The sequence below is a fragment of the Eschrichtius robustus genome, chromosome 13 (assembly GCF_028021215.1).
Source record: "Eschrichtius robustus isolate mEscRob2 chromosome 13, mEscRob2.pri, whole genome shotgun sequence".
NCBI lineage: Eukaryota > Metazoa > Chordata > Mammalia > Artiodactyla > Eschrichtiidae > Eschrichtius > Eschrichtius robustus.
Genome location: NC_090836.1, coordinates 41,821,324 through 41,848,942, shown reverse-complemented (window position 1 = coordinate 41,848,942; position 27,619 = coordinate 41,821,324). Strand labels below are relative to the sequence as shown.

Genomic DNA, 27,619 nt, shown 5'->3' with positions numbered 1-27,619 from the left:
TAGGAAATGAATAGAAAAACTTGCTGCTTTGCTACTCTGAAGCTGGAGTCTTGGTTGACTGAGTGGTAAACAAATGGGAAATTTAACAGGGAAATCCTGGAAATGAAAGAGCCATAGAAAAGCTAGATAGGGAATTCCCTGCCGGTCCAGTGGTTAGGACTCCATGCTTTCACTACAGAGGGCCTAGGTTCCATCCCTGGTTGGGGACCTGATATCCTGCAAGCCACATGGTACAGCCAAAAAAAAAAAAAAACAGAAAAAAGAAAAGCTAGATAAACTTTCTACACATCCCTAACTAAATGAGAAACTTTGTACATGTACAGGGGAGACCAGTGGAAAGTAAAAGTCAAAGCAAAATAGAGAACTGTCTGAATTTTGAATGTGCTCCCCAACCCAAACAGATCAATCAGCAGAGGATAAGAGTCTATAGGTTTGAGATGTTTGAGCACAACCTTGGTCCAAATCATTGGCTGAGCACTAAACACTGCAGACACAGGGACAACCCCTAAAAAAACAAAGCTAAAAAATAAAAATTAGAATTTAAAAATATGCAGATATATTAGTGGCTGTACACATGGAGGAGGTAGATTCTTCAGTTTTAAGTCCAGACTAATTCTTTAAATACCCTCAGAAAATTAATACCAATCCAGAGTTAACACGATATATTATCTAAACTATCCACTTTTTTAAAAAGCCTTAAGAAAAGAAAGATTCACTCATATACAGGAAAAAACCCAAACACCTGTCAACAGAAACTTATTCTGAGAGGGCTCAGTTGGTGCACTTAACAAAGACTTCAAAACAGTTAATATAAATATATTCAAAGAATTAAAGGAAAATATGGTCACACCAACTCAGCAAATAGAGAATCTCGATAGAGAAATAGAAACTATGAAAAGGAGCTAAAAAGAAAGTCTAACTGAAAATACAATACCCAAATGAAAAGCTTACTACATAGACCTAATAGCAGATCTGAGATGGCAGAAGAATCAGTGAAGTTTAAAAGAAATCAACAGAAATTAAACAATCTGAAAAGTAGAAAAAAAACAAGAGAAATGAACAGAGCCTCAGTCACCTGTGGGATAACACCAAGCTTACCACTATACATATAATAGGATTCCTAGCAGGAGAGGAGAGAGTGAAAGGAGCAGAAAAAAAATTTTTTTGATGAAATTATGGCCAACATTTGATGAAATTCCCAAAAGGGCCATACCAAGCTGTATGACAGTCAAACTGTTAAAGACAAGGAGAAAATCTTAACAGCAACAGTAGAAAAATGACTCATCACAAACAAAGAATAATATGACATATTCAGTGGAATGGCATATTCTAAGTGCTAAAAGAAAAAAAAAAATGTCAAAGAAGAAGTCTATATCCAGCAAAACTATCCTTCAAAGATGAAGGTTAAAATACAAACATTCCAGAGTTTTAAAAAGGCTAAAAGAATCTATTCCTATCAGGTCTGCCCTACAAGAAAAACTAAAGGAAATTCTTCAGGCTGAAAGGAAATAAAACCAGACTCAAGTCCAGAGGAAGGAGTTAAGGGTACTCAAAATGGTAAATATTTGGGTAAATATAAGAGACTATGGGGACTTCCCTGGTGGCGCAGTGGTTAAGAATCCGCCTGCCAATGCAGGAGACACGGGTCTGAGCCCTGGTCCGGGAAGATTCCACATGCCATGGAGCAACTAAGCCCGTGCACTGCAACTACTGAGCCTGCGCTCTAGAGCCCGCGAGCCACAACTACTGAGCCCGCGCTCTAGAGCCCGCGAGCCACAACTACTGAGCCCGTGTGCCTCAACTACTGAAGCTCCCGCGCCTAGAGCCTGTGCTCCACAACAAGAGAAGCCACCACAATGAGAAGCCTGAGCACCACAACGAAGAGTAGCCCCTGCTCGCCGCAACTAGAGAAAGCCCGCACCCTGCAACGAAGACCCAATACAGGCAAAAATAAATAAATAAATAAATTTTTTAAAAAAAGAGACTATGTATATATTTTTTTCTCTTTTCTTCTCCAAATTTCTCCCAAAAGTATAAGATTGTTTAAAGCAATAAATAACATGATATTGTTATAATTACCATATATAGTTATATCATACATAGATATAATATATGTGAAAATAACAGTACAAAACAGAAGGAGAAACTGCAGTTTGCTAAGCTGGTTATGAAGCTATTATTGTAAGCCTGGCAAGTGAAGCAATATAGCAGACTGTTTAAGGATACCAAATCGCAGTCTGGCACCAAATTCAAGATTTGGTCCTTAGTAGCTCTGAGGCTTTGGGGAAATAATTTAGTATCCCCGTGCCTCAGTTTCCTCATTTGTAGAATAGAGATAAGAAAAGTAACTACGTTAGAGGGTATTTTTGTGAGGAATTAAACAAGGCAATATACATAAACCCTTAGAACTGTGTCTCCAAATATTTTGTGTTAAATAGTATTATTCATGAGATGATATCTAAACAAATGACATATGAATATCTTATTTCTGTACACTGTCATCTCTTGAACTTCAAACACTGCTATGAAATAGAAACTATTACACGTGCCGCAACTAAGGAGCCCACGTGCGGCAACTAAAGGAGCCAGCGAGCTGCAACTAAGGAGCCCTGGAACCACAACTAAGGAGCATGCCTGCCGCAACTAAGGAGCCTGCCTGCCGCAACTAAGACCCGGTGCAACCAAATTAATTAATTAATTAATTTTAAAAAAGGAAACTATTATTATTTCCCATTGAGAGGGAAAATGGGTCCCCAATTCAGGTCTTTCTGACTGAAAATACTCTGTTCATTCTCAACGTGTCTACATCTTCACTCAGGCCAAGGTGGAAGTCACAAGTGACAAGCCTGGCTTGGGTTCCAGCCCTCTGAGGATGAGTCTTGCCTCAGCTTTTGTTGTAATGTCTGCAACAACTGATTATAAATGTTGCTGTGATTCTTGCACGGCTTGGCGTGTGTTTTGAAGCCAGTTCCCCAGGCTTGTTTGACACTCATATTTATTTCATTGCATTTTTAAAAAAATAAGAAAGAAATAAATGTTTGGACAACAAACTAGGGCTTATATATTATTCAGTAGAATAGGGAAGGATTCCCTACCTCATCTGGTAGGGAAGGATTAATTTTTTAAAAAGCCTCTTTTCAGGATCATGGGAAGCTTCTACTCCACTGATGTAACCAATCCACAGTCTAGCCAGTAAGAACAAGACAGTCTGTTTCTTCACATCCTCTCAATTTTTTAAAAAAGCCTCTTTTCAGGATCACGGGAAGCTTCTACTCTTCTGATGTAACCAATTCACAGTCTAGCCAGTAAAAACAAGACAGTCTGTTTCTTCACATCCTCTCAAATTCTGGGTTATATCATTTAACATTTGCAAAGCCCATGGGCTAAGCAGTTTCTTATTGTGAGTATAAAAGAGGTCGACTAGCTTGTTATATGTTTATTTATGATTTGCTTTTCATCTTCTGAGAACTGCTTTTTTAAATATATTATCCATGTTTTTAATAGATGATTCGTGTACTTATTGGTCTTGAAGTACTATTTTCAGATTAAGAGTAACATCTCTTAAAAAAAAAAAGAGTGTATATGTATATGTATAACTGATTCACTTTGCTGTATACCTGAAACTAACATTGTAAATCAACTATACTCCAATAAAAATTTAAAACAAAATAAAATAAAATTACCCTGTAAAAAGAAGAATAAAACAAAACAAAACAAAACAGGAGGAGAGGCAATGAGGCTATACTAGAACAAAGTTACTATATTTTACCAGAATTAAGTCAGTATTAGCCTGAAGTAGCTTGTGGTAAGTTAAAGGTGCATATTGCAACCTAGAGCAATCACTAATAAAATAACTATTTTTAAAATAGCTTTAAAAAAATCAGAGATGGGATGCAGCAAAAGCAGTTCTAAGAGGGAAGTTTATAGCAATACAAGCCTACATCAAGAAACAGGAAACATCTCGAATAAACAACCTAACCTTGCACCTAAAGCAATTAGAGAAAGAAGAGCAAAAAAAAAACCCCAAAGCTAGCAGAAGGAAAGAAATCATAAAGATCAGATCAGAAATAAATGAAAAAGAAATGAAGGAAACAATAGCAAAAATCAGTGAAACTAAAAGCTGGTTCTTCGAGAAGATAAACAAAATTGATAAACCATTAGCCAGACTCATCAAGAGAAAAAGGGAGAAGACTCAAATCAATAGAATTAGAAATGAAAAAGGAGAAGTAACCACTGACACTGCAGAAATACAAACGATCATGAGAGATTACTACAAGCAACTCTATGCCAATAAAATGGACAACCTGGAAGAAATGGACAGATTCTTAGAAATGCACAACCTACTGAGACTGAACCAGGAAGAAATAGAAAATATGAACAGACCAATCACAAGCACTGAAATTGAAACTGTGATTAAAAATCTTCCAACAAACAAAAGCCCAGGACCAGATGGCTTCACTGGCGAATTCTATCAAACATTTAGAGACGAGCTAACACCTATCCTTCTCAAACTCTTCCAAAATATTGCAGAGGGAGGAACACTCCCCAACTCATTCTACGAGGCCACCATCACCCTGATACCAAAACCAGACAAAGATGTCACAAAGAAAGAAAACTACAGGCCAATATCACTGATGAACATAGATGCAAAAATCCTCAACAAAATACTAGCAAACAGAATCCAACAGCACATTAAAAGGATTATACACCATGATCAAGTGGGGTTTATTCCAGGAATGCAAGGATTCTTCAATATACGCAAATCAATCAACGTGATACATCATATTAACAAATTGAAGGAGAAAAACCATATGATCATCTCAATAGATGCAGAGAAAGCTTTCGACAAAATTCAACACCCATTTATGATAAAAGCCCTGCAGAAAGTAGGCATAGAGGGAACTTTCCTCAACATAATAAAGGCCATATATGACAAACCCACAGCCAACATTGTCCTCAATGGTGAAAAACTGAAACCATTTCCACTAAGATCAGGAACAAGACAAGGTTGCCCACTCTCACCACTATTATTCAACATAGTTTTGGAAGTGTTAGCCACAGCAATCAGAGAAGAAAAAGAAATAAAAGGAATCCAAATCGGAAAAGAAGAAGTAAAGCTGTCACTGTTTGCAGATGACATGATACTATACATAGAGAATCCTAAAACTGCCACCAGAAAACTACTAGAGCTAATCAATGAATTTGGTAAAGTAGCAGGATACAAAATTAATGCACAGAAATCTCTTGCATTCCTATATACTAATGATGAAAAATCTGAAAGTGAAATTAAGAAAACACTCCCGTTTACCATTGCAACAAAAAGAATAAAATATCTAGGAATAAACCTACCTAAGGAGACAAGAGACCTGTATGCAGAAAATTATAGGACACTGATGAAAGAAATTAAAGATGATACAAATAGATGGAGAGATATACCATGTTCTTGGATTGGAAGAATCAACATTGTGAAAATGACTCTACTACCCAAAGCAATCTACAGATTCAATGCAATCCCTATCAAACTACCACAGGCATTTTTCACAGAACTAGAACAAAAAATTTCACAATTTGTATGGAGACACAAAAGACCCCGAATAGCCAAAGCAATCTTGAGAACGAAAAATGGAGCTGGAGGAATCAGGCTCCCTGACTTCAGACTATATTACAAAGCTACAGTAATCAAGACAGTTTGGTACTGGCATAAAAACAGAAATATAGATCAATGGAACAGGATAGAAAGCCCAGAGGTAAACCCACGCACATATGGTCACCTTATCTTTGATAAAGGAGGCAAGCATATACAGTGGAGAAAAGACAGCCTCTTCAATAAGTGGTGCTGGGAAAATTGGACAGGTACATGTAAAAGTATGAAATTAGAACACTCCCTGACACCATACACAAAAATAAACTCAAAATGGATTAAAGACCTAAGTGTAAAGCCAGACACTATCAAACTCTTAAAGGAAAACAAAGGCAGAACACTCTATGACATAAATCGCAGCAAGATCCTTTTTGACCCAGCTCCTAGAGAAATGGAAATAAAAACACAAATAAACAAATGGGACCTAATGAAACTTAAAAGCTTTTGCACAGCAAAGGAAACCATAAGCAAGACCAAAAGACAACCTTCAGAATGGGAGAAAATATTTGCAAATGAAGCAACTGACAAAGGATTAATCTCCAAGATTTACAAGCAGCTCATGCAGCTCAATAACAAAAAAACAAACAACCCAATCCAAAAATGGGCAGAAGACCTAAACAGATATTTCTCCAAAGAAGATATACAGATGGCCAACAGACACATGAAAGAATGCTCAACATCCTTAATCATTAGAGAAATGCAAATCAAAACTACAATGAGGTATCATCTCACACCGGTCAGAATGGCCATCATCAAAAAATCTAGAAACAATAAATGCTGGAGAGGGTGTGGAGAAAAGGGAACACTCTTGCACTGTTGGTGGGAATGTAAATTGATACAGCCACTATGGAGAACAGTATGGAGGTTCCTTAAAAAACTAAAAATAGAACTGCCATACAACCCAGCAATCCCACTACTGGGCATATACCCTGAGAAAACCATAATTCAAAAAGAGTCATGTACCAAAATGTTCATTGCAGCTCTATTTACAATAGCCAGGACATGGAAGCAACCTAAGTGCCCATCATCAGATGAATGGATAAAGACGATGTGGCACATATATAAATGGAATATTACTCAGCCATAAAAAGAAATGAAATGGAGATATTTGTAATGAGGTGGATGTAGTTAGAGTCTGTCATACAGAGTGAAGTAAGTCAGAAAGAGAAAAACAAATACGGTATGCTAACACATATATATGGAATCTAAGGGAAAAAAAAAAAAAAAAAAGGTCATGAAGAACCTAGTGGCAAGATGGGAATAAAGACACAGACCTACTAAAGAATGGACTTGAGGATATGGGGAGGGGGAGGAGTGAGATGTGACAGGGTGAGAGAGTGTCATGGACATATATACACTACCAAATGTAAAATAGATAGCTAGTGGGAAGCAACCGCATAGCACAGGGAGATCAGCTCGGTGCTTTGTGACCACCTAGAGGGGTGGGATAGGGAGGGTGGGAGGGAGGGAGATGCAAGAGGGAAGAGATATGGGAACATATGTATATGTATAACTGATTCACTTGGTTATAAAGCAGAAACTAACACACCATTGTAAAGCAATTATACTTCAATAAAGATGTTAAAAAAAAAAAAAAAAATCAGAGGAGGGACTTCCCTGGTGGTACAGTGGTTAAGAATCTGCCTGCCAATGCAAGGGACACGGGTTCAATCCCTGGTCCGGGAAGAACCCACATGCTGCAAAGCAACTAAGCCCGTGCACCACAACTACTGAGCCTGTGCTCTAGAGCCTGTGAGCCACAACTATTGAGCTCGTGGGCCACAACTACCGAGCCTGTGTGCTGCAACTACTGAAACCCGCGCACCTACAGCCCATGCTCTGCAACAAGAGAAGCCTCTGCAATGAGAAGCCTGCGCACCACAACGAAGAGTAGCCCCTGCTCGCCGCAACTAGAGAAAGCCCGCGTGCAGCAACGAAGACCCAACGCAGCCAAAAAAAAAAAAAAAAAAAAAAAAATCAGAGGAATTAAAACACACTAAAAAATATGTTTAACACAAAAGAAGGAAATAAAGGAGTAACAAAGGAATAAAAATGAGACATATAGAAAACAACAGATGGCAGGCATAAACCCAATCATACTGATAAATACTTTAAATGTGAAGGACTAAATAATCAAAAGTAGAGTTGTTAGACTAGATAAAAAGCAAGATCTAACTATATGGTGCCTACAAGAGACACCCCTTAGACTCCAAGACACAAAAAGATTGAAAGTAAAAGGATGAAAAATATATTCCCTGCAAACAGTAACTGTAAGAGGGCAGGAACAGCTATATTACTAGCAGAAAAACTAAAACTTTAAAGATAAAAACTATTACTAGAGATAAAAAAGAACACTTTGTAATGATAAGAAAATCAATACATCAGCAGAATATAACAATTATTAATCTATATACACTTAATAACAGAGTCCTAAAATATGTGAATTAAAAACTGACAGAATAGAAAGGAACAATACACAATTCAACAATTACAGCTGAAGATTTCTATACTTTCCTCTTAGTAAATGACAGAACAACTAAACAGAAAATTAGTAAGGATATAGATGACTTGAACATCATGATCACCCAACCTAACTGACATAGATAGAACACTCCACCCAACAACAAATCAATACACATTCTTTTAAAGCACACATGGCATATTCTCTAGAACGAATCATATACTAGACAAACACATCACAAGAATGGAAAACTACAGACCAATATCTCTCATGAATACAGGTGTAGAAATCTATGACAAAGTATTAGCAAACAGAAACCAGTAACATAAAAAAAGATATATACTATGACCAAGTGGGATTCATACCAGGAATGCAGAATTGGTTTAACATATGAAAATTAATTAATATAATGCTCTATATAAATAAAGGACAAAAACACATGATCATAACAAGAGATCAGAGTTTCTCAACTTCAGCGGTATTGACACTTTAAATAAAGACAAGCACATCTTTGTTGTGTAGAGCTGTCCTGTGTAGTGCAGAATGTTTACAGCATCCTGGACCTAAATCCGCTAGATGCCAATAGAACCCTAGCCCCAGGCTGTGACCACTAAAAATGTCTCCAGACATTGCCAAATATCCCCTAGGCAGCAAAATCATCCTTGTTTGAGAACCACTGAAATAGATGCATAAAAAACATCTGACAAAATCCCAATACCCATTCATGTAAAAACTCAGCAAGGTGCAAGGTAAGAAGAGAGAGGAACTTCTTCAAACTGATAAAGGGTATCTAGGAAAAACCGACAGGTAACATCATACTTAATGGTAAAAGACTAAATGCTCCTCCTCAAGAGTGAGAACAAGGCAAAGATGCCTGCCCTCACACTTCTTTGTAACAATGTACTGGAAGTTCAAGCCCATGCAAAAAGCAAGAAAAAAGAAATTACAGTCATCTAGAATGGAAGAGAGGAGGAAAACGAACTTTATTTACAGAGGACATAGGATTATATATTTAAAATCTAAGTTATCTACTAAAAACTACTTGAACTAATAAGTGAGTTTAACAACAACAAAAATCAAATGTCCCATTCACAACAGCATCAAAAAGAATAAATTACTGGGACTTCCCTGGTGGCACAGTGGTTAAGAATCCGACTTCCGGGCTTCCCTGGTGGCACAGTGGTTGAGAGTCTGCCTGTCAATGCAGGGGACACGGGTTTGAGCCCTGGTCTGGGAGGATCCCACATGCCGCGGAGCAGCTGGGCCCGTGAGCCACAATTACTGAGCCTGCGCGTTTGGAGCCTGTGCTCCGCAGCAAGAGAGGCCGCGATAGTGAGAGGCCCGCGCACCGCGATGAAGAGTGGCCCCCACTTGCCGCAACTAGAGAAAGCCCTCACACAGAAACGAAGACCCAACACAGCCATAAATAAATAAATAAATAAATAAAATTAAAAAGAATCCGACTTCCAATTCAGGGGATGCGGGTTCAAGCCCTAGTCAGGGAACTAGATCCCATATGCATGCCTCAACTAAGAGTTCGTGTGCCACAACTAAGGATCCGGTGAGCTGCAACTAAGGAGCCAACCTGCTGCAACTAAGACCTGGTGCAACCAAAAAAAAAAAGGAATAAATTACTTAGGAATAAACTCAACAAAGGAACTGCAAGGTCTGTGCGCTTAAATCTATAAAACATTACGGAGAGAAAGTAAGATCTAAATAAATGTAGAGATATGCTACATTCATGAATTGAAAGACTCACTATTGTTAAGATAACAATTCTCCACAAATTGATCTATTGATTAATGCAATCTCTATCAGATTCCAAGCAGATATTTTTGTATGAGTTGACAAGCTGATTCTAAATTTCTAAGGAAACATAAAGAAACCAGGATAGCCAATAAAGCTTTGGGGGAAAAAAGGTTGGAGGATTTACCCTACACCTTACTTACTATACTATACTTTAAGAAAAGATAAACTGGGTTTTATCAAAATTTAAAACTTTCACTTTTAAAAAGACACCATTGGGAATTCCCTGGCGGTCCAGTAGTTAGGACTCTGCGCTTTCACTGTCGAGGGACCGGGTTTGATCCCTCGTTGGGGAACTAAGGTCCCACAAGCCGCATGGTACGGGGGCGGGGGGGGGGAGCGGTGGGAAGACACCATTAAGAAAATGAAAAAACAAATCACAGACTGGGAAAATATATGAATATATTTGCAAATCATGTACCTGATAATGGACTTATATTCAAAATAAAAAATTCTTACAACTATAAATGGAGTATAACCTTTAAAAATTGTGAATCACTATGCTGTACACCTGAAATTTATATAATATTATAAATCAACTATACCTCAATTAAAAAAAATTTGTGGGGGGGGAAGAAGACCTACAACCCAATTTGTAAAAATGAATAAAGAATTTAAATAGACATTTCACCCAAAAAGATACACAAATGGCTAATAATCACATGAAGAAACAGTCAACATTATTAGTCATTAAGGAAGTACAAATCAAAACCACAATGAAATATCAGTACACACCTAGTAAAATAGCTATAATAAAAAAGACACCATACCAAGTGTTGGCAAGGATATGAAACGTCCAAAACCAACATTTATTGCTGGTGGGATTATAAAATGGTCAGCCACTTTGGAAAACAGTCCAGCATGGCAATTTCTTTGAAAATTAACCAATTGTGCTCCAAGGTGTTTCCCCAAGAGAAACAAAAACATATGCCCACACAAAGACTTGTAAGCAAATGTTCATGATTTATAATTATTCATAACAGTCAAGACTGGAAATAATCCAAATGAATAATCAACTGGTAAATGGAGAAACAAAATGTGATATAACCTGTGATATTGTAGTATAATAAGAAATAAATATTTTGGTCTTCATCCCCAGCTCCTGGCTAAGTACTCCTAAAACCTTTGTAACTCCCTAAGCAATAAAGGTGCTAGGAGCATCTTTTGTTCTAATATTTGGTATTTGACTCCAGTTCCTAAGAGATCATAAATGCCTTGAAATTTCCTGGGTGATAGGAGCGTCTTTAGTTCTAATGAAGCAACTTGGTGGGTTCCTGGACAGCTTCAGGATGGGGGCATGGTCACCAGAAAGATCAAGCCACGATTAAGGCTTGGAACTTTCAGCCCCACCCCCATCCGTTGGGTAAGGGAAAAGAGAGGAGTTAGAGATGAGTTAATAATACTCTATCACATTTATGTGATAAAACCTTGAAAAAAATCTCTGAAGTATGGGGTTCAGAGAGCTTCCAGGTTAGTGAACCCATCCATGTGCTAGAAGGGTAGTACACCTCAACTTCACGGAGACAGAAGCTCCTGCACTGGGGACCCTTCCAGACGTCACCCTATATACCTCTTCATCTCGCTGTTCATCTGTATTCTTTATCACATTCTCTTTTATGTATATAAACCAGTAAAAGTAGTAAGTGTTTCCCTGAGTTCTGTGAGCATTATAGCAAATTACTGAACCTGAGGAGGGGGTCGTGGAAACCACCCGTTTGTAGCCAAGTTGGACAGAGGGGTGGATAACTTGGGAATCCACTACTCGTGATTGGTGTCTGAAGTGGGAGCAGTCTTGAGGGACTGAGCCCTTAACCTGTGGGATCTAACACTAACTCCAAGTAGACAGTGTCAGAATTGAATTGGATTGTAGGGACACCCAGCTGGTATCAGAGAATTGGTCAATGTGGGAAAAACATCCACACTTCTGGTCACACAAACATCATGAGTAGCAGAGTGCAAAAAGAAACAGGGTTTTTCCTTTTTATACCTTAATGCTACTCAACAGTAAAAAGGGGCAAGCTACTGATACATTAAAAAACATTAAGGAACCTCAAAAACATTGCACTAAGTGAAAGAAACCAGGCACAAAACCGTACTGTATTAATCTGTGTATATGAAATCTCTAGAAAAGGCAAAACTAAAGACACAGAAAGTAGATCAGTGTTTGCCTGGGGTTGAAAGCAGGAATTTTGGGGGTGAGGAAGGTGTTTTAAAATAGGATTGCGGTGATGGTTGCAAAACTGCATAAATTTACTAAAAACAGGATATTCCCTGGCAGTCCAGTGGTTAGGACTCGGTGCTTTCACTGCCGAGGGCCTGGGTTCAGTCCATGGTCGGGGAACTAAGATCCTGTAAGCCTCGCGGCGAGGCCAAAAAAATTTTTTTTTACTAAAAATAATAACATTGTCCATTTATAATCGATGAATTTTATAGTATTTAAATTATACCTCAATAAAACTGTTTTGAAAGGGTTTGGATGTTACAGCACTGTCAAATCACTATGAAAGAGTTTCTAGGGACTTCCCTGGCGGTCCAGTGGTTGGGACTTCACCTTCCAATACAGGGGGTGCTGGTTGAATCCCTGGTCGGGGAGCTAAGATCCCACATGCCTCGCGGCCAAAAAAACAAAACATAAAACAGAAGCAATATCGTGATAAATTCAATAAAGACTTTAAAAATGGTCCACATCAAAAGAAAAAAAAACTTTCTAAACACTCTCCATTTTAAAATATTTCTCTAGTTCACAGATCATACTTTGAGAAGCACTGATCTAACTGACTTCTGCTAGGTGTTGGCTAAAAGGCTTGGAGCAATCAATAGCTGCAGTTGAAATTGACCTTAATTTAAGCCATACAAGTTTAACTCCACTAAATATTTCACTAAATAAGAAATTTACCAGTACTACTGATATAGGAAAATATGGAAACATGGTCTACCATGGAATAAAAACATAACTCATTACAAAATGACACTTAGTAAATGAGTTGTCACTAGAGAACAGAAACTACCATAGTATCTACCTTTTTAATGTATTTTAACTAAGCTGATAAAGTCAGTATAATTATTTGGACTAATAAAACCCAAAACAATGAAATTTTATATATATAAATGAATTAAATGAGATAGAATTTTATAAGTATTTTGTATTTTGGGGGGTTCAAATATCAGTTATATATATGTATATATTTGTTTCAGAGAAAGTCCTAACAACATATAAGCTTTCTTTTGTTTCAACTAAGTGTAAATCTAGGCTATGTTCAATCGACATTTGTTAGCACTTAATGCCTATGATGTGATCTAAAATTTATATTCATTTTACAGCAACTGGATAGCAGTTATAGAAAGCAATGATACTTTTTTATAGCTCTGGAACAACACAGGCATGAAATAAACAAAGACTCTATAGTTTTTAAAAGGTCAAAGCAATCTGAAGTTAACTTTTTTAGGAAAAATTAAATGCTAAACTTTTTAGATGAAATTTTAAAAACTTTTCAGTTGATAAATCTTACTCCACAGAAGAGTTCAGCTTCTTTAGTAATCTAACCATTCCTTAGATCTCAGATTTTCTTTATACAGGTTTTCTATACAATGAAACTACAGCTTTCAAAACCATAAGCAGCTCTGGTATATTGTTTTCTTATAATGAGATTTTTGATTTGGCCAGTCAAAATTAAGTTTAAAAGCATTTCCTTCAACCTAAATGTCCATCAACAGATGAATGGATAAAAAAGATGTGATACACACACACACACACACACACACACACACACACACAATGGAATACTACTCAGCCATAAAAAAGAATGAAATAATGTCATTTGCAGCAACATGGATTGACCTAGAGATTCTCATACTAAGTGAAGTAAGTCAGAGAAAGACAGATAGCGTATGATATCACTTATATGTAGAATCTAAAAAAATGATACAATGAACTTATTTACAAAACAGAAATAGACTCACATACATAGAAAACTAACTTATGGTTACCACAGGGGATAGTGGTGGGGAGAGATAAATTAGGAGTTTGGGATTAACAGATACACACTACTATACCTATAAAACAGGTAAACAACAGGACCTAATTATAGCACGGGGAACTATACTCAACATCTTATAATAACCTAATGGAAAAGAATAGTGGATGTGCATGAGTGTGTGTGTGTCTGTATATACCTGAATCACTTTGCTGTACACTTGACACTAGCACAACATTGTAAATAAACTATACTCAATTAAAAAATTTTTTTTAAAACATTTCCTTCATATTTAACACGTGAGACCTGGGTCTACAGCTTTGTTTTGAATTAAAAAACATTGACTTTAAATTGAAAATTAAATTGAGTGAGGGGAAAAAAATCCAGGATAGCTATGGTCATTCTTTTAACAAACATATTCCAGTTATGTGTAACAGTTCTAGTGCTATTTGTCCCTTTACATTTTTGCAGCTATTCTTGGAAAGCTGAAGAAGTGACTTCATAGCCTTTGTTGTCCCTTCCTCCTTATAACTACTCTTGATATTTCTTGACTCTTTGCAACTTATATTTTACTTTATACAAAAAGCTAGAGTCATAATCCCGGAAGGAAAGCTAAAGAAGGAATAGATGACTAGAAGCATTTACTCTTGCTTCATTTCCTGCCTCCGAAGAAACATCAACTCACGGGATATAGAATATCCTGTAGTAAGTTATCTCCTACCCCTTATAACATATGTTCACTCTCCAAAAAGTGCACTTTCAAGATGCATTTGGCTTTCCTAAAAGTATATTAATAAGTTCATAAGAGTAGAAAAGGAACTGTTATATGAATTAATTCCCAAACTGGTAACACAAAAAGCTATAATCTAATATCCACAAATCCTTAGGTAGTTAAAGGCACAACAGATAAAGCTGTGAATGTTCCATACTCTTCTAAAATTAATTGCAGTCATGACAGAAAGATAAGTTATCACTATCAGTAGTACTGCACTAGGTGAGGAAAAGCATAACATCACTCAAAACACTCAAAACTATGTACAGATAGAAATGGTGATCATTACTCCACACTATGCTTTTAACAATTTATGCCCACATGGAATCTTACCCTTCTGGTTTTGTTTCCTGGACATTTCAGGTTTTTTTAATCTCAAAAAATACAGAAGAAAAGTATCCTTTTGCCTTTTCTTGGCTCTGACTGTAGTGATCTCTGATTTAAAAACAGGCAACAGAAGGCTGTAGTTGGAGGTGATAAATATAAAAATCCTGGTTATTCGAAATTCTGTTCACTAGCTGTTGATCTCCTTTTCTTCTCTCATATCAACTTCTTGTCAGGAAATATCATTGCAGACATTCATGTCTCTTTTTCCAGGGAGATTCTGGGGGGAAAACACACACACACACATATTCACTATTACAGTAACAGTTGTACAAAATTTCTAAGAGATATTCGCAGGCTTTATTTCATACTTTTTCTAAATGAAACTAGTTAGTAAAAGAAAGTACTCTAGAAAGTATATAGTTGTAAAAAGCAATATTTTAATTAACACAACATTTTAAATCAACTATACTTCAATTTTTAAAAAAAGTTTCTCAAAAAATAAGAAATCACTGTAAACCTTAAAAAAAAAAGCAATATTTTGCTCTTTAAGAAACTTTAATCTTAGAATCAAACCATCTTCTTAGTTCAGAAAGCATGTTTTCTTATTCTTCTTAGCTTGTATCTAACTCAAAATCTTATCCCCAACCTAAGTGTCCATAAAAAGGAACGTAATAGGTGGATGGACCTAGAGTCTGTCATACAGAGTGAAGTAAGTCAGAAAGAGACAAACAAATACCATATGCTAATGCACATATATAGAGTCTCAAAAAACGGTACTGATGAACCTAGTGGCAGGGCAGGAATAAAGACGCAGATGTAGAGAATGGACTTGAGGACGTGGAGGGGGGAAGGGGAAGCTGGGACAAAGTGCAAGAGTAGCACTGACATAAATACACTACCAAATGTAAAATGGATAGCTAGTGGGAAGCAGCTGCATAGCACAGGGAGATCAGCTCGATGCTTTGTGACGACCTAGAGGAGTGGGATAGGGATGGTGGGAGGGAGACACAAGAGGGAGGGGACATGGGCATATATGTATACTTATAGCTGATTCACTTTGTTGTGCAGCAGAAACTAACACAACATTGTAAAAGCAATTATACTCCAATAAGATATAAAAAAAAATCTTATCCCCATCTCTGCTTCACAGACTAAAATAATTACTTCTTATCATTCCCTAAGATCTCTCTTACCACCTGCTCTTCCTGTCCAAATCAAGGGTCTTTTCTCTTCTTCTAGAATTTCCTTTATCTAACCGCTCCTCAGGTTTCCCAGCTCACATATAGTTGCAAGACACTTGGGGTGGGGAGGGGGTGAGTGGGGAGGGGAGAGGATAAGGGGAATTTAATTTAATAAGGAAAACTGAAACATCAAAATTTGGATTAGTCAATACTACAGAAAGCTTTTATAAGTTGCAAAGATACAAATGCTTTTATTTCCATATTACTGAACATTTAAAAAATACATGCCCAGGGACTTCCCTGGTGGCACAGTGGTTAAGAACCCGCCTGCCAATGCAGGGGACACGGGTTCGAGCCCTGGTCTGAGAAGATCCCACATGCCGTAGAGCAACTAAGTCCACACGCCACAACTACGGAGCCTGCGCTCTAGAGCCCACGAACCACAACTACTGAGCCTGTGTGCCACAACTACTGAAGCCCGCGTGCCTAGAGCCCGTGCTCTGCAACAAGAGAAGCCACTGCAGTGAGAAGCCCACGCACCACAACCAAGAGTAGCCCCCGCTTGCTGCAACTAGAGAAAGCCTGTGTGCAGCAATGAAGACCCAACGCAGCCAAATAATAAATAAATAAATAAAACTACATGTCCAAGATTTCTGGGTAAAGAAAGCAGGAGGAGGATCATAGAACTCTTACACCTGGACACCTGATAGGATAAACATTTTACAAAATGCAACCCAAGAAAGATATGAGAGTGACCTTATATGAAATACTTTCCAATGTGGGAGGAGGAGAATGAAAGGGATAGTCATGGGTAAGTTTAAAAAAAAATCCATCAAGAGTAAGAGCCTCTTAGGGAATTCCCTGGTGGTCCAGTGGTTAGGACTCCACGCTTTCACTGCCATGGGCCCACATGGGCCCGGGTTCAATCACTGATCGGGGAATTGAGATCCCGCAAGCCGCACAGTGTGGAAAAGAAAAAACAAAACTCTATAAACCACTATGGGACCTCAGGAAAAGGAGGCGGAACCTCTGGGGCTCGCCATCTTCCAGGGCATTAAGCCACATTGGGAGAATCTGCCAAAGCTTATGTTAATACATGGAATTTACCACTGGATAAAGTAGGCCTGATAGAAAACATTTTATGAGATTTTAGAAAAAAGAACAGAATTCAAATCACCAAAAATGATTAAACTCTTCAGTGGCAAGCTCTTCTCTACCTTCATGCCCTTAGCTTGAAAAGAGGATGAAAGGAACAGTCAACCACTAACCATAGTTGATAAGCAAGATTGGGTGGGGATAGGTCTCAAATTAGGTGGGAAACATATCAAGGATATTTCAACGATCTCTGTCAAACAAAAGGTATAAACAGAACTGTTCCATATAAAACATAAAGAAGATCAATAAAAATGACATAGCAACTATCAAATCTCCAATAACAAAAGAGAAAGACAATGAGAGAGAAGAAATTACTATGCAGCAGATGAAGAACCCAACCTGGAAAACAATCTAATCCCGCAAAACCAAAAGCAGATTCTCCCTTGAATACTTATTTGAATACTTCAAATAAGAATTTAGATACAAGGCTTCCCTGGTGGCGCAGTGGTTAAGAATCTGCCTGGCAATGCTGGGGACATGGGTTCGAGCCCTGGTGCGGGAAGATCCCACATGCCACGGAGCAACTAAGTCCATGCGCCACAACTACTGAGCCTGTGCTCTAGAGCCCATGAGCCACAACTACCGAGCCCTCACGCCACAACTGCTGAAGCCCTCATGCCTACAGCCCATGCTCCACAACAAGAGAAGCCACGGCAATGAGAAGCCCTCGCACTGCAATGAAGAGTAGTCCCCACTCGCCGCAACTAGAGAAAGCCTGCGCGCAGCAACGAAGACCCAACGCAGCCAAAAAAATAAATAAATAAAACACATAAATGTAAAAAAAAGAATTTAGATACAATAAAATAAGAGCTAAGGAAATAAGGAAATAAATGAAAGAATGAATAAGAATAAATAGAATGAAAAGAAAGATGTCTGCAAAGCTGAAGAAAACCTGAAAAACAAAACACCACAATTAAAGATTCAATAAGATGTCAGAAACAGCAAGAAACAGAAGAGATACAGAGAAAACAGAATGAATGGAGTGGAGAAAGGCTTTCAGAATTAAAAAAAAAAAAACAACAGATATTAAAGCAATTAGAAGATAATATTAGAACATAAAAATGATCCAATCTAAGGATAATTAGAATAAATATAATAGACTCAAAAAACATAGAACTCAATAAAGGGAACAGAAAAAACATTCACAGATAATATACAGGAAAATTCCCTTAAAATAAGGGACCAGTATCATTCACTCCCCACTGCCAATCCATCAGAAGAAATCCTATCTGTTCTACCTTTTGCATACACCAGAACTGGACCACTTCTTACCATCTCCACTTGCTACCACCCTTGTCTAAGCCACAATCATTTCTTACCTGCATTGCTATAATCAAGACTGTAATAGTCTCCTAACTGGCATCCTGGGCCTTCTATTCTGCCACTCTCTGGCTTCTATTTCACATGGCTGCTTTTAAAATTATAAGACATTATGTCCCAACTCCACTGTTCAAAGCCCTCCAGCAGCTCCCCATTTCATTCAAGGTAAAAGCCAGAGCCCTTAGAGTGGCCTAAAAGGTCTTATCTGCTCTAACACCCTGTCCCCATCCTCACTTTCTCTCTCTGACCTCACGTCCTACTACTCTTCCTCTCAGGTACTCCACACCAGCCACACTGGCCTCCTTACTGTCCCTTTTATAACTTAGATATGTTCTCACCTTAAGGCCCTTAAGGTGTTGCCTCTGCCAGGAATGTTCTTCCCCTAGATATCTACATGGAATACTTCCTCACCTCCTTGAGGTCTTTTCTCAAATGTTCCCTTCTCTGTGGTTATTCATGAGAAACTACTGAACTTGGGGTAAGAACAGAGAGAGTCTGTGGCATTATTGCCTAAAGCTACTCCCATCCCCAGAGGTCAGTGGGAAAGGTAGTTCTACCAAGGTGGCGAAAGCCATGAAAACCAGCAGCTTCACTGACAGAGAGGGCTGACTTGATTTAAAACAAAGCACAGAAAAACCCCATGCCTATCCGCATTGTCAGTAAGAGTTTGCATTCTTGGTGGCAAATGAAAAAGCAAGACCAAGGGCTCAGCTAGCCTGAGGTTGCTGTCATAGTGCAAGCAATGGACCAGCAGACTAGACAGAAATTAAAAAAGGAAATCTGGAAACGAAACTTAAGGGACCTTGATAAATGCTCTACATATCCGCACTGGAGAGACTGGAAAAGGGTCCACCAGGAGCCTGCATACACAGGCAGAGAAGACACAAAAGGGCCCAGTGGAAAGTAAAAGTTAGGGCAGACTTTTAAACTGTCTGAACTCTGAAGGAGCTTCCCCAACACACACAAAGACCAGCAGAGAGAGGAAGCCTTAACTGGCTCAAGGTGTTTAGCACAATCTTTGACCGATCATTAACTGACCACTAAGCAACGCAGATACAGGTGTCACTCCAGGAAGCCAAACTTAAAAATTAAAACAGAAATTAAAAAGACAAAAACAAAACTGAGCAAATATCAGCAGTCACACACCAAGGAGAAAGATTCTACAGATTGAGTCCAGGCAGGTTACTTAAAAAACAACAATAATAACAAAGCAACAACAACCCTCAAAAGGGAAAAAATTCAGAATCCAAAATTGCTACAACATATTATGTAAAATGTCCACAGTTTCAACAAAAACTTATGAGATGTAAAGATGCAAGAAAGTGTGACCCAAACTGAGAAGGGAAAAAAGACCCCATGTGATTGCAAACATCCCTGTGTAGGCTCAATGCCAGACTTAGCACACACAGACTTCAAAGTGCTTTAAAAGACTAAAGAAAATTATATGAACAATGCCTTAAACAAATAGAAAATCTCAACAAAAAGACAGAAATCATAAAAAAGAGCCAAATGGAACTCTAGAGTTGAATACTAGAGCAGAATAAAAAATAAACCTGAAGAAAGAGCAATAGAAATTATCTAATCTGAAGAGAGAGAAAAGCATAAAGAAAAGCAAACAGAGCCTTAAAGACCTGTGGAACAAGTGTACCAACATACACGAATTAGGAGTTCCAGAAGAAGTGGAGAGAAAGGATAGAAAGTGACCAAAAACAATACAAACTGATTTTTAAAATTAATCTACACATTAAGAAGCTCAATGAACCACAACTACAAAAACACAGAAATCCATACCTAGACATATAGTAAAATTGATGAAAGCCCCAAACAGAAAATCTTGGGAGTAGTAAGAAAAAAACAACCCATCATTTACAGGGAAGCAAAGATATAACTAGTGGCTAACTTCTCATCAGAAACAAGGGAGGCTAGAAGGCAGCAAGATGACATATTCAAAATGCTGAAAGGAAATACTGTCAAGCAAGAATTCTGTATCCAGATAACTAAACTGTCTTTCAAAAATGAAGGTGAAATAAAGACAACCCCAATAACTTAGAGAATCCACTGACACCAGCTGGTAACTTGAATCTACACAAAGAAATGAAGAACACTGGAAAAAGTAAATACATGGGTAAATATAAAAGAATGCGTTTTGGGTTTCCCTGGTGGCGCAGTGGTTGAGAATCTGCCTGCCAATGCAGCGGACACGGGTTCGAGCCCTGGTCTGGGAAGATCCCACATGCCGCGGAGCAACTGGGCCCGTGGGCCAAAATTGCTGAGCCTGCGCGTCTGGAGCCTGTGCTCCGCAACAAGAGAGGCCGCGATAGTGAGAGGCCCGCGCACCGCGATGAAGAGTGGCCCTCACTTGCCGCAACTAGAGAAAGCCCTCGCACAGAAACGAAGACCCAACACAGCCATAAATAAATAAATAAATTAATTAATTAATTTTAAAAAAAAGAATGCGTTTTAAAAATTTTATTCTCTCATACAGAGTGAAGTCAGAAAGAGAAAAACAAATATCGTATATTAACGCATATATGTGGAATCTGAAAAAAATTAGTATAGATGATCTTAATTACAAAGCAGAAACAGAGACCCAGACGTAGAGAACAAACGTATGGATACCAATGGGCAAGTGGGGGCAGGGGGTTGGATGAACTGGGAAATTGAGACTGACTATTGATAGTATGTATAAAATAGATAAGTAATGAGAACCTACTGTATAGCACAGGGAACTCTACTCAATGCTCTGTGGTGACCTAAATGAGAAGGAAATCCAACAAAGATGGCATATATATATATACACACACATGTATAGCTGATTCACTTCGCTGTACAGTATAAACTAACACAATATTGTAAAGCAACTATACTCCAATAAAAAAAAGAATAAAAAAATTATTCTCTTAAATTATTTAAAAGACAAGATTGTATAAAGCAGTAATAACAACACTGTATTGTTGGGTTGGTAACAAATATAGATAATATATACGACAATAACTGCACAATGGAGGGGGAAAGACAAGCTATCTTATAGAATTAAACTAGTACTAATCTAAAGTAGACTGTGGGGACTTAACCTGGTGGCGCAGTGGTTAAGAATCCGCCTAACAATGCAGGGGACACGGGTTCGATCCCTGGTCCAGGAAGATCCCACATGCCTCAGAGCAACTAAGCCCGCGAGCCACAACTACTGAAGCCTGTGTGCCTAGAGCCCGTGCTCCACAACAAGAGAAGCCACCACGATGAGAAGCCTGGGCGCCGCAACAAAGAGTAGCCCCCGCTCGCCGCAACTAGAGAAAGCCCACATGCAGCAAATGAAGATCCAACGCGGCCAAAAAAACCCACAAAAAACACCAGTATTGTATTGGCATAAAGACTGACATTTAGATAAATGGAACAGAATACAGAGCCCAGAAATAAACTGTCACATGTATGGTCAAATAATTTTTAACAAAGGCACCAAGACCACTCAATGGGGAAAGAATAGTCTCTCCAACAAATGATGTTTGGAAAACTGGATATCTACATGCAAAAGAATGAAGCTGGACCCATCACTTACACCATATACAAAAGCCAACTCAAAATGGATTAAAGACCTAAACATAAGATCTAAAACTCCTAGAAGAAAACACAGAGGAAAAGCTTCATGACGTTGAATTTGGCAATGATTTCTTGAATATGACACCAAAAGCACAGTTAAAAAAGCAAAAATAGACAAACAGGACCATGTGAACATTAAAAACTTCTGTACATCAAAGGAAATAATCAACAGAGTGAAAAAGCAATCTATGGAATGGGGGAAAATATTTGTAAATCATATATCTGGTAAGAGGTTAATATCCAGAAGATATAAAGAACCCCTACAACTTAACAACAGAAAAATAAATGACCAACTTAAAAATGGGCAAAGAACTTGAACAGACAGTCTCCAAAGGAGATATGCAAATGGCCAAAAAACACATGAAAAGATGCTTAACATCACTCATCATTGGAGAAACACAAATCAAAACCACAATGAGATATCATCTCATACCCATTAGGATGGCTGCTACCAAAACCAACAACAACACAAACACACACACACACACAAAACCCAGAAAATAAGCGTTGCTGAGGATGTGGAGAAATTGGAACTCTTGTGCACTATTGGTGGGAATATAAAATGGTGTAGCCACTATAGAAAATAATATGAAGCTTCCTCAAAATTTAAAAATAGAACTACCATAAGATGCAGCAATCCCACCTCTGGGTATATATCCAAAAGAAATGAAAGCAGGATGTCGAAGAAATATTTGCACATCCACGTTCACCATAGCACTATTTATCAATATAATAGACAAGAGGTGGAAACAACCCAAATGTCCACTGATGGATGACTGGATAAACAAAATGTGGCATATACATACAATGGAATATTATTTGGCCTTTAAAAAGAAGGAAATCTTGATACATGCCACGATGTAAATGAACCCTGAGGACATTATGCTAAATGAAGTTTCAGTCATAAAAAAGAAAAATATTGTAAGATTCCACTTACATGAGGTATCTAAAGTAGTGAAATTCACAGAAACAGAAAGTAGAATGGTGGATGCCAGAGGCTGTAGGGAGAGGGAAGTGGGATATTGTGATTTCATAGGTACAGGCATACCGTGGAGATACTCCAGGTTCAGTTCCAGACCACCGCAATAAAGTGAACGTTGCAATAAAGCAAGTCACAGAAATATTTTTGGTTTCCCAGTGCATATAAAAGTTATGTTTACACTATACTGTAGTCTATTAAGTGTGCAATAGCATTATGTCTAAAAAAAGTACATACCTTAATTTAAAAAGACTTTATTGCTAAAAGAATGTTAACCATCATCTGATAATGCGAGATTGCCACAAACCTTCAATTTGTACAAAAAAAAAAAAAAAAAAAGCAATTATCTGCGAAGTGTAATAAAGTAGAACACAATAAAACAGAGTATGCCTATAATTTCAGTACTGTTGTGTCTCAGGGAATAGGGAGGCCTGAAGAGAGGGAGAGAGACAGGGGAATGGCCAGTTGGTGGAGCAATCAGAACACACACAACATTTATCCATTAAATTTGCCTCCCATATGGGCGTGGTTTGTGGCGCTCCAAAACAATTACAGTCGTAACATCAAAGATCACAGATCACCATAACAAATACAGTAGGGTGAGCGCCCTCGCCAGACTGGTTAAAGGCGCAGCCGGTCGTGCGCGCCGCTGGAGGGGCGCCATGAGACCTGAGATGGCGGCCGGAGCCCGGGAGGCGCGGCGACGCGTCTGTCACTGCCCTGGGGACGGTCCCCAGGGACCACCGCCACCTCGAGGGCCCAAGAGCCAAACATCATGGAGACCAACACCATGGATACTGAGCCCACCAGAACTGGAAGCGAGACTTAAAATGCATGAACTGGGGGACTGTGTCCGACTCATCTTTCCATCTTGGGATCTGTCACAGTGCTTGGGACATCATGACAACAGTAAGAGGAAGGGGAGCTTATCAAATACTGTTAAGCTTGAGCCTGGAGGAGACCAACAAACCTTTGGATCGAAGGGGGGCCTTTGGGTTTCAGCATCCTGTAAGACTTTATTTACCTCTTTCTAAGCGTCAAGAGTATCTGCAGGGCTTCCCTGGTGGCGCAGTGGTTGAGAATCCGCCTGCCAATGCAGGGCACACGGGTTCGAGCCCTGGTCTGGGAAGATCCCACATGCCGCGGAGCAACTGGGCCCGTGAGCCACAATTGCTGAGCCTGCGCGTCTGGAGCCTGTGCTCCGCAACAAGAGAGGCCGCGATAGCGAGAGGCCCGCGCACCGCGATGAAGAGTGGCCCCCACTTGCCGCAACTAGAGAAAGCCCTCGCACAGAAACGAAGACCCCACACAGCCATAAATAAATAAACAAATAAAGAAAAAATAAAAAAAAAGAAAGAAAGAAAGCCAGAGCAAAAGGGAGTGTTAGTGTAACTTAAAAAAAAAAAAAAAAAGAGTATCGGCAGAGTTCCAGGGAGAAGGTGCTGGCCAGTTTCCCTGCGCAAGCCACCATTCACCTCTACAGTGATGGGTCAGATTCAGATGAGGAGCAGGAAGAAGAAACCCAGCCCTCTGACCTTCAGTGCCAGGAGGCGGAAGACAGCCTAGGAGGTAAGGGCAGAGACCGGCTGACAAACCCAGGACGGCAACCAGGAGGGCGCGGTGGCCTTGGTGGTAAGGGTCTGCTCCCCAACCCTGAATCTCCGGAGGATGCTGGGTGCCCTTCATCCCAGTAAGTCTGTCTCTCCTACACCAGACCCACCTCACATGTGCCCTGCGGGACAGCCCTTGGGGACAGCCTCGCCAGGACACTTTGCCTTTCAACTGGGTATACAAGGACTTGACTTTCTCTGGCCAGCACCCCACTCTGGCAAAGACTCAGCTTTTACTCATCCTTCTACTAGTGATTCTTTGTGCCTCATTTATACCTTTGAGAAAGGATTCTAGGACCAAGAGGTTTGTGTCCACATGGGTTGTTATCAGGTGGGGCCAACTTTCAAAGCACGTTCAGCAATGTCACTGTGCCGATCAAATGACAAATTAGTCCATATCGATTAATAACTCACCCACGCCTCTCACTTAACCTGAGACCCTTTATTTGGCTATTTCCATTTTTGTAAAAATGATTCAGATATTGTCCAAGGTTGATGTGGTTGCTTAGTGGCATTCTGAAAAAAAAATTTATTTATGAAAAACACACGATCACACTGAATAATTTCCATAAAAGTAACAAAAATAAAAAGACAAGGATTTGGGTGGGGGGACCATTCTGGATAAAAACATATATGATTCTTGTCTAAGGGCTGTGTGTATGAATAGAGAGACAACCTTTAACTCTTAGTTGCGGACTGCTTTGGGCTTATTACTTGAATAGAATAACACTGTTTTCAATCAAGGTACCTAATGTAATATTATTTTCAGCTTTTTATATTTTGATGACCAAATGAGTGTATTCGTCAAGGTTTTTTACTTTACTATTTTACATTTGGTTGTCTTCCCAGTTTCTACCTGAAATAAATATTTTGAGAGACAAAAAAACCAAATACAGTAAAAATGAAAATGTTTGAAATATTGGGAGAATTCTCACAATGTGACACAGAGACACAAAGTGAGCAATGCTGCTGGAAAAATGGCACTGAGAGATTTGCTTAATGCAGGGTTGCCACGAACCTTCAATTTGTAAAAAATGCAATATCTGCAAAGTGCAATAAAGCAAAGTGCAATAAAATGAAGGGATGTCTGCAGAAAGTTTCCATTTTACAAGACAAAAAATTTCTAGAGATCTGCTCAACAACTATGTAAATATACTTAACACTACTGACCTGTACATTTGAAAATGGCTAAGACGGTAAATTTTATATTACGTATTTTAATTTTTTTCTTAATTTTCAGGAATATACTGATTTGGAAAAAAAAAGAAAAAGAGATGAAAAATGTTAAACGTGGATGGATTAGCATAAATCCATCACTACTCATGGAAATCCAAGCCAAAGCACATACTCCACTGAGGTTGAATATATAGCCTTAGTGTAGATGCAGTATAGCGAGTGGATAAGTGAGGGCTTAAAAGCCAGACTGCCTGGGTTCCCATCCCAGCTCCACCATCTCCTAACTAAATGACTACAAGCAAGCTACTTACCTTCTCTGTGTCTCCATTTCTTTAGATGTAAGATGCAAATAATGCTAGCATCTTCCTCACAGGACTGTTACATGGCTTAAATGAGTTCATACAGATATAGCACTTAAAAGAATGCCTGACACTTATTGACAACCAGTCAATAAACATTGGCTGATATTAACTGCAATGAAAGATGTGTCTCCTAAAACTAAAAGGTTTTAAGAATCATAGATTATACAAGTTACTTAACAAAAACTAATGGGAACTTTACCAAGACTATGGGTTACTAGCAGTAGGTCATAATTTCAGGTATTGTTAGAGCTTTAGAATGGCAACTCCATCAAATTTAGATGATGTACAATTAGGAAATCAGAATGATCCAAAGTACTCTAAAGAAATAGCGGGTATAATTTTCAAGTCTTGGGGTATATAACTTTTCACACTGGCATGCATTATAAGGACCTGACAACACTAGCAAATAAAAGGTAAATTGGGCTGTACACAAAGGTACTTATAGTTATTTTAAATTGAAAACACAGATTGTTACAAAATGTACCTATGAATAGAACCAGGGAAAAAGGAAGGACGGGTGAGGAAGGAAGGAAACATAAGAAAACTAAATGCTCATCTTCCATAATAGGATTGCCCCTAAAAAGATTAAAAAGTCAGTACAGCCATGCTATGAAGAAATATGGAGTTTAATACCAGAATAAATGCTCGTAATTACCCATGGACAGCTAGACTAGGGAATCGTGGGGGAGAGGGCAGAGAAAGCAGAAGACTTTTTTAAAAAAATTATTATAAGCTTTGTGACACTATTTGACTTTTTTAAAAAATAAATTTATTTATTTTATTTATTTTTATTTTTGGCTGTGTTGGGTCTTTGTTGCTGTGCACTGGCTTTCTCTAGTTGCAGTGAGCGGGGGCTACTCTTCGTTGCGGTGGCTTCTCTTGTTGTGGAGCACGGGCTCTAGGCGTGCGGGCTTCCGTAGTTGCAGCACTTGGGCTCAGTAGTTGTGACTCGCAAGCTCTAGAGCGCAGGCTCAGTAGTTGTGGCGCACAGGCTTAGTTGCTCCGTGGCATGTAGGATCTCCCCGGACCAGGGCTCCAACCCTTGTCCCCTGCATTGACAGGCGGATGCTTAACCACTGCGCCACAAGGGAAGCTCACTAATTGACTTCATATACCATGTACAGTCCAGTCCTCCATATCTGCAGTTTCTGCATTCTCGGATTCAACCAACCGAAATCAAAAATATTCAAGGAAAAAAAAATCCAAAAAGTTCCAAAAAGAAAAACTTGATTTTGCTACACGCCAGCAACTATTTACA

The 27,619-nt window shown here is 38.7% G+C and overlaps 1 protein-coding gene and 1 pseudogene across 1 annotated transcript in view; one reads left to right on the top strand and one right to left on the bottom strand.

Moving 5' to 3' along the window:
- Nucleotides 1-27,619, bottom strand: part of SPATS2 (spermatogenesis associated serine rich 2) — a 145,428-nt gene that overhangs the window by 63,318 nt on the left and 54,491 nt on the right. Inside the window, exon 2 of the mRNA XM_068561040.1 lies at nucleotides 14,988-15,258. Coding sequence (XP_068417141.1) covers nucleotides 14,988-15,012 — 25 coding nt within the window. The 5' untranslated portion in view covers nucleotides 15,013-15,258. The remainder of the gene's footprint in view (nucleotides 1-14,987; nucleotides 15,259-27,619) is intronic.
- LOC137775263 (protein ripply3-like) lies at nucleotides 23,876-24,907 on the top strand (annotated as a pseudogene).